Source organism: Haemorhous mexicanus, chromosome 18, assembly GCF_027477595.1.
Source record: "Haemorhous mexicanus isolate bHaeMex1 chromosome 18, bHaeMex1.pri, whole genome shotgun sequence".
NCBI lineage: Eukaryota > Metazoa > Chordata > Aves > Passeriformes > Fringillidae > Haemorhous > Haemorhous mexicanus.
In genome coordinates this window covers 13,676,138-13,688,524 of record NC_082358.1, presented here as the reverse complement: position 1 = coordinate 13,688,524, position 12,387 = coordinate 13,676,138, and the positions used below count along the sequence as shown (strand labels likewise).

Here is a 12,387-nt window from a genome sequence, read left to right as displayed (position 1 = left end):
AGTGAAAACAAAATCATTCAGGGCGAAATTTTCATGTCATAAAAATTTCACATTTCACAAAAGGGAAGCACAAACATTCCCTTGCAAGAATTAAGACATCAAAGAAAAGAAAAAAAAAAAAGAAACATTAACATTAGAGAATTTTAAGTGCATTATAAAAGGACAAAACCTAAATCCATTCAAAGTGGCAGAGCCAGAGAAGCATCACAAGGGCCTGATTTCCAGAATATTTGGCTTTTTTGCCTGTGCAGCAAACACTGCCAGTTCCAGGTGCTTAAGGAGCAGAAACAGGGCTTTAGAAACAAGCCTGGGATTAAAATTTCTTCATTTTGTTTGTAACACCCACGTTTTAGACTCTTTTTTTTTTTAATTCTGAAAAACATTTAAAATTATGAGATAGTGTAGTTTTCAAATCCTACTTTTTATTCTCTAACTACTTATACATCTCTCAAACCAAGCTGGCTTGGTTTAAGAGATGTATAAGTAGTTAGAGAACAAAAAACAGGATCTTGAAAAGATATGTGTTTTGTAGGGGATTATATAAAGAGATGATAAAGTGCATGAAAATTGGTTGTAAATACCATAATACTACTTTATAAATACTGATTATTATAAAAATTAGCAGATTAATATTATATAATTAATATATTACTCGTAAACATGAGGAAGTTAATATTTTTAAACATTTATGCAGTATTAATAGTAGTAACTATTTATTTGTGCTTTTTATAGAAGACAACACAACTGTGAAAGAAGCACAAAGAGGGGTGGGACAGCAGGGATGGACGTGGCCCCACAGAGTGGGGACACCTGAGCTGCCAGCAGCCCTCCAGGGCAGGGCTGGGTGGGATTCCAGGATGAATTCCTCCATCCCAAAGGCTGTGCAGGGCTGGCACAGGTTTGGGTGGGATTCCAGGGTGATTTCTCCATCCAAAATCCTGTGCAGGGCTGGCACAGCTGCCCAGGGCAGGTTTGGGTGGGATTCCAGGGTGAATTCCTCCATCCCAAAGTCTGCCCAGCCCTGGCACAGCTGCCCAGGTTGGATTCCAGGATGAATTTCTCCATCCCAAAGGCTGTGCAGGGCTGGCACAGATTTGGATGGGATTCCAGGATGAATTTCTCCATCCAAAATCCTGTGCAGGGCTGGCACAGCTGCCCAGGGCAGGTTTGGGTTGGATTTCAGGATGAATTTCTCCGTGCCAAAGGCTGTGCAGGGCTGGCACAGCTGTCCAGGTTGGATTCCAGGATGAATTTCTCCATCTCAAAGGCTGCCCAGCCCTGGCACAGCTGTCCAGGGCAGGTTTGGGTGGGATTCTAGGATGAATTCCTCCATCCCAAAGGCTGTTCAGCCCTGGCACAGCTGTCCATGTTGGATTTCAGGATGAATTCCTCCATCCCAAAGGCTGTTCAGGGCTGGCACAGGTTTGGGTGGGATTCCAGGATTAATTTCTCCATCCCAAAGGCTGCCCAGCCCTGGCACAGCTTTCCAGGTTGGATTCCAGGATGAATTTCTCCATCCCAAAGGCTGCCCAGGCCTGGCACAGCTTTCCAGGTTGGATTCCAGGATGAATTCCTCCATTCCAAAGGCTGCCCAGCCCTGGCACAGCTGCCCAGGGCAGTGGTGGAGCCCCCAGCCCTTCCAAGGAAGGGGAGGTGGCATTTGGGGACACGGGTAGCTCTGATGGGTTTGTGTTCAATGCTCTGAAAGGCTTTTCCAGCCTAAAGGATTGGAAATTGCTGGTGGATAATCAGGATTGGATGATTCTGTGCTCCAGGGCATGATCTTCAGGATGATCTCTAAGGTCCCTTCCAAACCATTCCACAATTCTTTGATCCTCTCTAAACCCCCTTTCTGTCTGAGGGCAGCAGAAATTCTCACAAATCCTCTCTAAAATTCCCATTATCCCAAAGTGCTTCCCAAGGGCTGCCAGCCCCCCACCCACGGGCCTGGGAAGGGAAATCAGGAGGTGCAGGAGCCCTGAACCCCTCCCCACACTGCAGATCACACCCTCAGAAGGGAGCACAAAGCCACTTCCCCTCACATTCTCCTTATTCCCGGGAGTCAGCACTAACTCCCAGGTTACTCCTCCCTTACTCCAGCCCACGAGGAGGGTGGGGTTGATTTACCTTCAGCTCCTTGCAGAACTGGGACTCCTGGGGCGTTGCCTTGCTCGCTTTGGGCTTGAGGAGCCTCCTGCACTGGGCAAGGTTCTCCAGTTCTTTTTTTAAAACTAACAAAAGGAACAGAAAATGAGGAATTTCAGCAGCAGGAGGAGGTGTCCAAAGGGCTGCAATTGTCTCATTTAGGGCACAAGGGAAAGAAAAGAGAATGTGGGCCTACAATATATTTATCTGGGAGTATGGAGTTCCTGGTGGGAGGCAGGGCTCCTGAAAGAGGCATTTCCTCAGGGAAAAAATGGGATCACATCCCAGCAAGGGCAGGACAAGGAAGAGGTGGAGAACGTGGTCATGCAGCAGTGAAAAGCCTGCCCTTCCCTAGGCTGAGCATGGGGTCAGCCATGGAGACAACTCCCTGGATTGGGAGTGGGTTGGAACTTTTGGAGCAGGATAAAGCACTGCAGGAGCCTCCAGCTGCTCCCAGGGCCCAGAAGGGGGGCAAACCAGAGGTGAGAGTGAGCATCATCCAGATCTGATACCAAAGGCTGAAATTCGGAATATTCTTCTGGAGTTATGGCCAACAGCCACGTCACACCTTCAAAACACAGACTGTTACAGATTCCAACATAAAAACCATAATTTCCACCCACTGGCACTCTGCTATCAGCTCTCAAAGGGTTCAGTGTAAAACCCACTGAGCTCACAGGTCATGGGACTGTTCCATGGGGAGTTGGAAATCCATCCTACAAAATCCATCCTACAAAATCCACCCTAAAAAACCCATCCTACAAAATCCATCCTACAAAATCCAGCCTACAAAATCCATCCCACAAAATCCACCTCACAAAATCCATCCTACAAAATCCATCCTACAAAATCCACCTCACAAAATCCACCTCACAAAATCCATCCTACAAAATCCATCCTACAAAATCCACCTCACAAGATCCATCCCACAAAATCCATCCTACAAAATCCACCTCACAAAATCCACCCTACAAAATCCACCTCACAAAATCCACCCTACAAAATCCACCTCACAAAATCCACCTCACAAAATCCACCCTAAAAAACCCATCCTACAAAATCCACCTCACAAAATCCACCCCACAAAATCCACCCCACAAAATCCACCTCACAAAATCCACCTCACAAAATCCACCCCACAAAATCCACCTCACAAGATCCACCCCACAAAACCCATCCTACAAAATCCACCTCACAAAACCCATCCCACAAAATCCACCTCACAAAATCCACCTCACAAAATCCATCCTACAAAATCCATCCTACAAAATCCAGCCTACAAAATCCACCCTAAAAAACCCATCCTACAAAATCCACCTCACAAAATCCATCCTACAAAATCCACCCTACAAAATCCACCTTCCATTTTAACGACCTTGTTCTGCCCCTCCTGTTGACTTCACTGGTGCTGGAGTGCTTTTCAGAGCAGGAAACCAGTTTGTTTCCAGAAAGTTCTTGAACCCCAGGAAGTTTCTCCTGCTGCATTCCCACTCCCATCTCCCAGGGACTCTCCCAGCCATCCCTGTGATGGAGCACTTGCACCACTTTCCTTTTTTATTTCATGATAAACTCTATTTACCGTGGCCAGCACATTTTTTTACATTTCTAAACCAGCTGGACACCCTTCAATATTTCTTTTCTTTTTTTAATTCTTCACAGTAACGTGGCAGGTTAAGCATCTCCATGGCAACACTTCACCTCAATGTTTGGCACCTTTAACTCTCTTTACAAACTACAGAGGTGCAGTGAAAGCCTGTTCCAAATGGCTGCACAGTGCATGAAAATCTGCCTCTGAAAGCAGAAACCCCATTTACATACCATCAACTTCAGCACTGAGGCCCTTCATGGACGCTGCAGAGGAAGAGAGAGGGGGGAAAAACGTGATAATGGCATTTATAATGATAATATCATTTACACAGCGAGAAGCACGGCACTTGAAGGACTTCATTTCTTATTTGCTGATTGTTTTCCCCCCTCCCCTGCTCTCACCATCAGGAACAGCTTCAAACTCTGTCAGCTCCTGGGGGAAGGTGGCCAGCTCGGGCTGGTGGGAGAGGATCTGCTCCACCAGGGCGTGGAGGAGGGTGAAGGTCCTGTCCCTGCCCCTCAGCAGGGAGAGCTGCAACAGAGCACAGCGAGGGCACACTCTGAGCTGCCAGAATGAATAAAGCATGGGAAGGAGCAGCAGAGAGGCTGAGAGATCCCAGGGACACTCGGCAAGAATGGAAAACATGGAATTAGACCTCTCCTGTCCATGCTGCTGTGTCACACACACTCCTGGCTCACAGCTGGGATCTAGCCAGGCCTGCAGCTCACACAGCTCCTCCTGCCAAGGGATTTGAACACCAGGGCAGGCAGCAGGTTGCTCTTCTGCCCCATCAGAGGCACAGAGTGCTCAGCAGCACAAAGCCAGGGCTGCTGCCTGCAGTGGGGCACAGTTTGTGATCACAGGCACGAGGGAATTCAGGGTTCAGCAGCAGTCTGTAACCAAAGCCAGGTGGTCAAATGTCAGCTCCTCATTAGGAGTTATTGCCTCTCTCCACACTGAAAATATTCACATTTTTTATTTTATAGCATTAATGGGCTAAGAAATATTAGCATCTTAATGCTAGCAATCCCTAGGACAGGATGACTTGAGTTACAGGGAGATATTGACTCACTTTGGCCAGGGATGACAGTCGGAATCCTTTGGCCACCTCTTTCCCAGCTTGTTCATTCAGGTGGTTCCCCATGGCTAAAATGTACTCCAAGACAGCAACAAACTTTGGGCTGGCCTGCAGCTGCTTGCTTGCCTGGATGTTCTGGGTGATCAGCTGGAACACACAGACAGACAGACAGACAGACAGTGGGGATGAAGCCGAGGTGTCTGTGCCCTCCCTGTCCCAATCCCCCAGGGATTTTCAGCAGGGCCAAACTGCCCAGGACAAAGCTGTGCTGGCACAGCCACCCCAAAAGGAGTCCCATCCTTTCTGGCTAACAGGACAGCCCTGCCAGAGCAACTGCAGCCTCCTGTGCACAAAAAGGGTTTTGCTGTGCCCAGATTTCAGGGATCAGGGGCAGCAGAGTCTGGAGCTCCATCCTTCACCTCCCTCCTTTCCATCTGCACCAGCTCAATGCTCTTATCAAAATTCCTAGCACAGTTTCCCCACAAGGAAGAATAATCATTTCCTGTGCTCAAACTCAGTACAATTCAGTTTTCCCAGGGAAGCCACCTCCCTTCTAGGGCTATAGGCACAGAAGGGGATTTTGTTCTCAGCTCAAAAATCTGTATTTTTCTAGCACCACACCTCTTTTCATCAGTCACCAACCCAGAAATTCAAAAACAGGGAGAGGATGAAGCACTTGGGTGCACTGAGAGCTGTTGTTAAAGCATTTGAAGCCCAGCTCAGGGCCAGAGGATCCTGAAAGCCAATATTCACATTGCCCCTTAGGATTTCAGGTGCATGTTCTGTGGTTTAAAAATACGTGCTAGCGTGAATAGGATCACACTTAGACACTAATTAGCTCTTCAGTGAACATTAACTATCCATCAAAGCAAACAGTGCCTGGAATAACTTCCAAATATCCAATAGTGGGCTTTGGTGGAGGACAGCAAAGGTGCAGCTGCACCAGGCAGGGTCAGGAATGTCTGCACCTCCCCTGTGCTTTCCACCTGCTCCTCTTCTGGGCTTCCCTCACTGCTGCTGTGCTTTTAATCACAGCCAGACAAAGGATAACCACCTCTGGTCTCACAGAACTTCCACATTTTGTTTTCATTCCCGGGCAGAACATCTGGAGCATTTTGGTGGTGTGGAAATGCTTGTTTTGAATCAAAGCATGGACAAAACCTGGCAGGTAAGGCAGGGCTTGGAGCAGCAGGATCCATCAGGAGAGTGGCACTTGTCTGTGGGCATCCCCCCACCCCGAGGTCATCCTGGGGAAGGGCAGGGAGGGGCTCGAGCTCTGGCTCCCAAAAATTCCAGTCCAGAGCTGTAATCCTGAGGGGGAGCAGCTCCCTCAGCCTTCAGGAAATAAGAAATCTCTTGGAGATTTGTCAAATGAACTTCCTCCGTGCCTTGGACTGATTCTTCCAGCTCATGGGGCCAGAACCTCCCCACGAAAGGAACTGAATTTTAATGGTGCAATTCACTTCTGGCTTATCCAAAGAAGGAGGAAAGTTTAATAACTCCAAATAAAATGTTGAAGGTCTTTTCCTGTTCTTTTCTCTTTGTGGAAGTCTGTTCTACTGCCACACCCATTATCCTGAACCTTGGTGGAATAAGGACAATATTAAACACAAAAGTGGGGGGAAAAAATAATAAAAAAACCCCAAAATAATCCTCCCAAACTACAGAGCCTTGAAATCTGCACCGAGGTGATTTGGGGCTCTCTTATCAAACTGCCAGGATCACAAACCCCCCAGGAGGGCTCCTGTACTCACAGGCTCCAGGTCTCTGATGCTCTCAGGGAGCTCACGGACGCTCAGCAGCAGATCCAGCCTCTGGCCCAGCTGGGGGATTTTACACATCTGCACAGAATTGAGCAGAACCAGAGTAAAAACTCACATTCATACCAAAACATGAACATTCCTTCCGTTATTTACTGAGCAATTCAGCTGTGCCATTGTTTGCCTGATTTCTGTGCTCATTTATTCATTTTATTCTGGATCCTGTGGATGCACTCTGGCACATACCTGCAAATTCACTGTATGCTCCTGGGTGGACATGGTTAAAATCAATTGCAATCCTTTCTTGTGAGCAAAAATGGTTAAATGTCTATAATTTTCTAGATTATGTCTTCTAGATTTTGGGAATCTAGATCTAGGTCAGGAAAAATACTCTGTAGGAAGAAGAGGGATTGTGACTTGGAGACACAAAGGGATCCACAGTTCTCTTTTTGTTATCACCCTGTCCCAAGTCTTCATCAGAATGATCCTTTTATACTGATTCTGGCTGAGATTGTAAATTTAAGTTCTAAACAGCAGCTTCTTGCAGTGGTTTTGGCTTGGAGAGTGTCCTAAAAATAGGATGTGGTGTCTTTTAATATTGCAGCTCCTCACCTCCAGCATGAACTGGTCAACCACGTGCAGCTCTGAGCAAGGCCCCTTGAAGGACAGGTACCTTTCTGCATCTTTGGCTGTGGGCAAATATCTGTAAAGAGAAAATTAAAATTCGGGATCCTCTTCATTCTACATTCTGATAAAATAATTCTGCCATTCCTTGCCCTGGGATTTCCTGCATTTTGTGGAGTTTATGTGTTTCATTTTTATTGCTTATCCTTTGGAGGCATTTGAACCACCTGGGAGATGGGAAGCAAAAGTGACCTGCAGGTTCCTCTGGATACCTGGAAAGGATAAGGCTTGAAAACATCCAGCATGTCCACCTGCAGATTTTCAGAGAATTTGGAGTGACAGAATAGTTTAGAAAAGGTGAAACCATGAGACAGAGGATGTCGGGCCCTGATTTCCAAAGAGGTTGGGCCCTTTTTTATCTCTGTTATCAAAGAATCACAGAATATCCTGGGCTGGAAGGAGCCACAAGGATCAGCTCTGTTATCAACAATCACAGAATATCCTGGGCTGGAAGGAACCACAAGGATCAGCTCTGTTATCAGAGAATCACAGAATATTCTGGGCTGGAAGGACCCACAAGGATCAGCTCTGTTATCAGAGAATCACAGAATATTCTGGGCTGGAAGGACCCACAAGGATCAGCTCTGTTATCAGAGAATCACAGAATATTCTGGGCTGGAAGGACCCACAAGGATCAGCTCTGTTATTCCATAATCACAGAATATTCTGGGCTGGAGGGACCCACAAGGATCAGCTCTGTTATCCCATAATCACAGAATATCCTGGGCTGGAGCGACCCACAAGGATCAGCTCTGTTATAATCACAGAATATCTTGGGCTGGAAGGACCCACAAGGATCAGCTCTGTTATCCCATAATCACAGAATATCCTGGGCTGGAGGGACCCACAAGGATCAGCTCTGTTATCCCATAATCACAGAATATCCTGGGCTGGAAGGACCCACAAGGATCAGCTCTGTTATCAATAATCACAGAATATTCTGGGCTGGAGGGACCCACAAGGATCAGCTCTGTTATCCCATAATCACAGAATATCCTGGGCTGGAAGGAGCCACAAGGATCATCTCTGTTATCCCATAATCACAGAATATCCTGGGCTGGAAGGAGCCACAAGGATCAGCTCTGTTATCCCATAATCACAGAATATTCTGGGCTGGAAGGAGCCACAAGGATCAGCTCTGTTATCCCATAATCACAGAATATCCTGGGCTGGAAGGACCCACAACGATCAGCTCTGTTATTCCATAATCACAGAATATCCTGGGCTGGAAGGAGCCACAAGGATCAGCTCTGTTATCCCATAATCACAGAATATTCTGGGCTGGAAGGAGCCACAAGGATCAGCTCTGTTATCAACAATCACAGAATATCCTGGGCTGGAAGGAGCCACAAGGATCATCCTGTCCCTCCTGGCCCTGCACAGACACCCCAAAAACCCCAGCCTGGGGGGGTTTCTCTTCTTTATCCTGACTTTTTGGGTTTTTTTCCTGACTGAAACAGTGACAGCACCAGACACAGACCCACAGCTTCCTCACAAGGTCACAGAACATCCCCCAGGGCCACAGGTTTTGAGAAGATTGATGTTTTCCAACATGCCTCCACTTGGAAAAACAAACCCAGCAGCACAGCTGCCTTCCTTTGGAGATGTGCCTGCCTGCCTGAGCCACCACTGGGGAATTCACAGCATTTCTTCAGAAATACCAAATCCTTGTCACAGCTCACATGTGAGCACTGTAAAGAAGCTGAAATAAGTATTCAGGTCTCCTCTCTTTTCTTTCTCTTAAAACAAACTTCTAAATTTGCAGCAAGTGATTAAACATTCATGGGCAGAGCTAGACATTTCCAGTAAAAGTCAGGGAATTTACTCAAAGATGGAAAAAAGCAAATATTTTAGCATGTTAAGCACAGGACAAACACCAAGATTTATTTTACTGTTGTCAATAATTAATATGACATTTCAATTGTAAAATTGCTGGGGTTTGAATTAACTCTAGATTGTAGCAGATGAAAATGTAATCCTTTCAGCCCACTTTACCATCAAGAAAAAAAATGAATTTTCGTTTAAAAACAAGTTAGCTGTTGGCAAATGAAAGGCTGTTTACTCATCATTAAAAATAGTTTGAGCTTTTAAGCAAATTCACAGAACATATTTTAAAGGGTGACAGCAAACATCTTCATTTAATCAGAAGTCTGATACCCCATAAAATTCTTTAGCTGCATTATGCACAGAAAATGGAAATAACAGATTATCTGGAATGTTTAAAGCTTAAAGCACTAAACAATGGGAGCCATGAGAAAGGAGGCACAAAACCACCTGAATGCATCCCATAAATATCTTTGTCCATGAATGCAGCTCTAATGGAATTTGCACAATGAAAACAATTCCCATTCCTCTGGAGAAAAAGTTAACTTTAGAGAGACATGGAGTGCTTTGCTGGGAATACTTGAGGATAAAGAATCATCCAGAGATGGAGAGGTTTCTGTGTCCAATTCACTCCTGAAGCTGTCAGTGACATCCCACCACTTCCACTGGAGGCACGAGCAGGACACTGCTCCCTGGTCACAGCCTTGAAAACGGAATTTCAGCTTTGATTTAAAGCATTTTTCACTCCCCAGTAGCAGGATTTTGACTTCTTTAAGTAATTTTCACTTTCCTGATGCCTCAGGTTTAACTTTTCTATGTTTCAGGTTCTGTGCTGCTTTGGTGTGAGGGTTTGGGTTCATATTATGGGATGGTGAGCTCTGTGCACAGAGCAGGGAGACAAAACAATTCCTGCTCCAGCTGGGCACCAAGGACAAATGAGCCAAATCTCAGCCCAGGAGCACAAACCCCATGGGCTGGAGAGAGAAAAACAAGCAGGGTGGGAGTGCCTGGGCTAAAGCTGGGCTGGGACAATGAACTGCAAGGTGCAAATGGAGCAGAGCTGATCCCAGGGAGAGACCCCGTGCCCGGCCGTGCATTTTGGGGCCATTTTGGGTCACCTTGGGTGCAGCCCTGGCTGGGCTCTGGTGCTGCCCAAGGTGGGTCCATGGAGGAGATCCTTGGAATAAATCCCTGCTTTATTCTGTGATTCTGCCCAGCCTCTGCTCTAGCTCAGCCTCTCAAGGCATCACTCCAATAAAAGGATTTTTATAAAGTATTTTTCACTCTCCCATGGCAGGGTTTTGACACTGTGCCCTGGCTCAGACACCCTGACAGGTGCAATCTGCACTGAGAGCAATTTTCCAGCCCTGTCCTGCCCTGTTTGGACTCCTGTCCTGCCCACGGGTTCCCAATTAACTGGAGGCCACCGTTCCAGAGGTGGAATTTCCCCTGGGACACCGGAGTTGAGTGGGAGCTCTCCAGATGTGCTGAGTGCCCCCCTCGTGTGGTGCCAGCCCACCACAGAGCCTGCTGCTGGGGGAGCCTGGGGTGGTGATGCTCCAGGAGATTTCCTGCCTGCTCCTGCCATTCTCCAGTGCCTTGGGAACCCAAGCCTTCATTCTGAGATGAATCTCAACTGTTTCAGTTGTGCTCAAAACTCTTGGGGTGGAAAAAAAATTCAGTTTCCTTTCAGTGCAAGATTTTCACATGGATCCATCGATTTTGGCAGTAAATAACAATCCCAGGGACAGAATCCTTGAAGGCAGAGAGCATGGCTTGAATCCTTGAAATTATACAGCACAGAGCAATACAACAATCAATATCCCTTACACATTCCACTGCTGGGAATATTCCCTCAGCATTATTGCCATCAAAGAAAGACTTCAAGGAAAAAAAAATGATATTTCAAGCTTCATTGCCATCATTATTATTATTATTATTGTCTGATGGCAGAGAGCCCAGAAGCCATAAATCAGTGGTGCCACTGCAATTTCAGCAGCCTGGAGATCCTGGGCTGAGCCTGCAGTGCCAGGACTGAATCCTGAGTGTGATAATTCCCTGGTGAGGAATTTTGGAAGGAATTTGAGATGGCACTTTTGAGTTGATTTTTGATGATGCTGTTTATTTTTCTTATTTTCCACACAGGTAGGAAGGGTGAGTTCAGCTCACATCTTCACAGCATGGTTCAGAGGGTCACAAGACCCTTAGTTACACGACTTTTAAGGAGTTATTGACTAATAAAACACTGCTAACAAGGATATTTATGTTTTTGACTCAATCTTTAAATATTTTGTATAATGGACCTGTGTTACAGCTTTCTTAGCCAATCATGTTAGGACACACAAATCTTCAATACTGCATTCTAATCTCCTTGTCTACCTTTGTAACTACTTTGGTTTTTTTATATCTTAAAGTCTAAAAGTCTAAACTTTCCTTAGCTTAACGTGTCTCTGCTTTAAACTAGAAATCCACATTCTCACTGCTAACACTTAGGTTCTAAAGCTTTAAGTTTAAACACCATGTAATCCAAGGTCTCAGATTAAATCCTGTGTTTAATTGTAAGCTTTGGCTCGCAGGCCCCAAGTTCTGGGAGCTCCCTGCATTTCAGATCCCAACAGCAGAGCAGCAGAGTGGGCTCAGTGCTTCCCTTTGAGCTGAGGTGGGAACAGCTGGGAAAAGGGGCTGCAGAAACCTCCTTTCCCTCTGCCCTCCCAGAAATCCCCTTTCCCTCTGCCCTTCCAGAAATCTCCTTTCCCTTTTCTTTCCAGAAATCTCCTTTCCCTCTGCCCTTCCAGAAACCTCCTTTCCCTCTGCCCTTCCAGCAATCTCCTTTCCCTCTGCCCTTCCAGCAATCTCCTTTCCCTCTGCCCTTCCAGAAATCTCCTTTCCCTTTGTCCTTCCAGAAATCTCCTTTCCCTTTGCTTTCCAGCAATCTCCTTTCCCTTTGCCCTTCCAGCAATCTCCTTTCCCTTTTCTTTCCAGAAACAGCCCCGTGGCTCTGGAGAGCTCCTCCATGTCCAAGGTGTTTCCCTGCAGTTATTTCCTGCCCAGTTCCAGCCCTGCAATAAAATATTTCTGTTTTATTGAGCCTTTAGGGTCAGGCTTTCAGCAGTCCCCTCAGAGGGGAGTGCACCTTCCACCAGACCCCACTTTGTGTGCACCACTGTGGGTTTAACTGGGAGAGCTCTGGGACAGCAAGGAAACACCTTCCAAAATTCAAAAAACCATTTAAATAACCACTGTCCCAGCCATGTCCCTTCATACTTCAGAAACCATCACACAGAATTACATTAATTCCATGTTTTGTG

General features: G+C 46.3%; 1 protein-coding gene across 2 annotated transcripts in view; it reads right to left on the bottom strand.

The window, feature by feature from the left end:
- LOC132335828 (uncharacterized) overlaps positions 1–12,387 on the bottom strand; it is a 34,648-nt gene that overhangs the window by 1,366 nt on the left and 20,895 nt on the right. For both annotated transcript variants that reach the window (XM_059862747.1, XM_059862748.1), the window contains exons 10-15: positions 7,184–7,274; positions 6,566–6,652; positions 4,806–4,958; positions 4,135–4,264; positions 3,964–3,996; positions 2,128–2,231 (exon numbers count right to left, since the gene is read on the bottom strand). In XM_059862747.1, the coding sequence (XP_059718730.1) occupies positions 2,128–2,231; positions 3,964–3,996; positions 4,135–4,264; positions 4,806–4,958; positions 6,566–6,652; positions 7,184–7,274 (598 nt within the window). The remainder of the gene's footprint in view (positions 1–2,127; positions 2,232–3,963; positions 3,997–4,134; positions 4,265–4,805; positions 4,959–6,565; positions 6,653–7,183; positions 7,275–12,387) is intronic.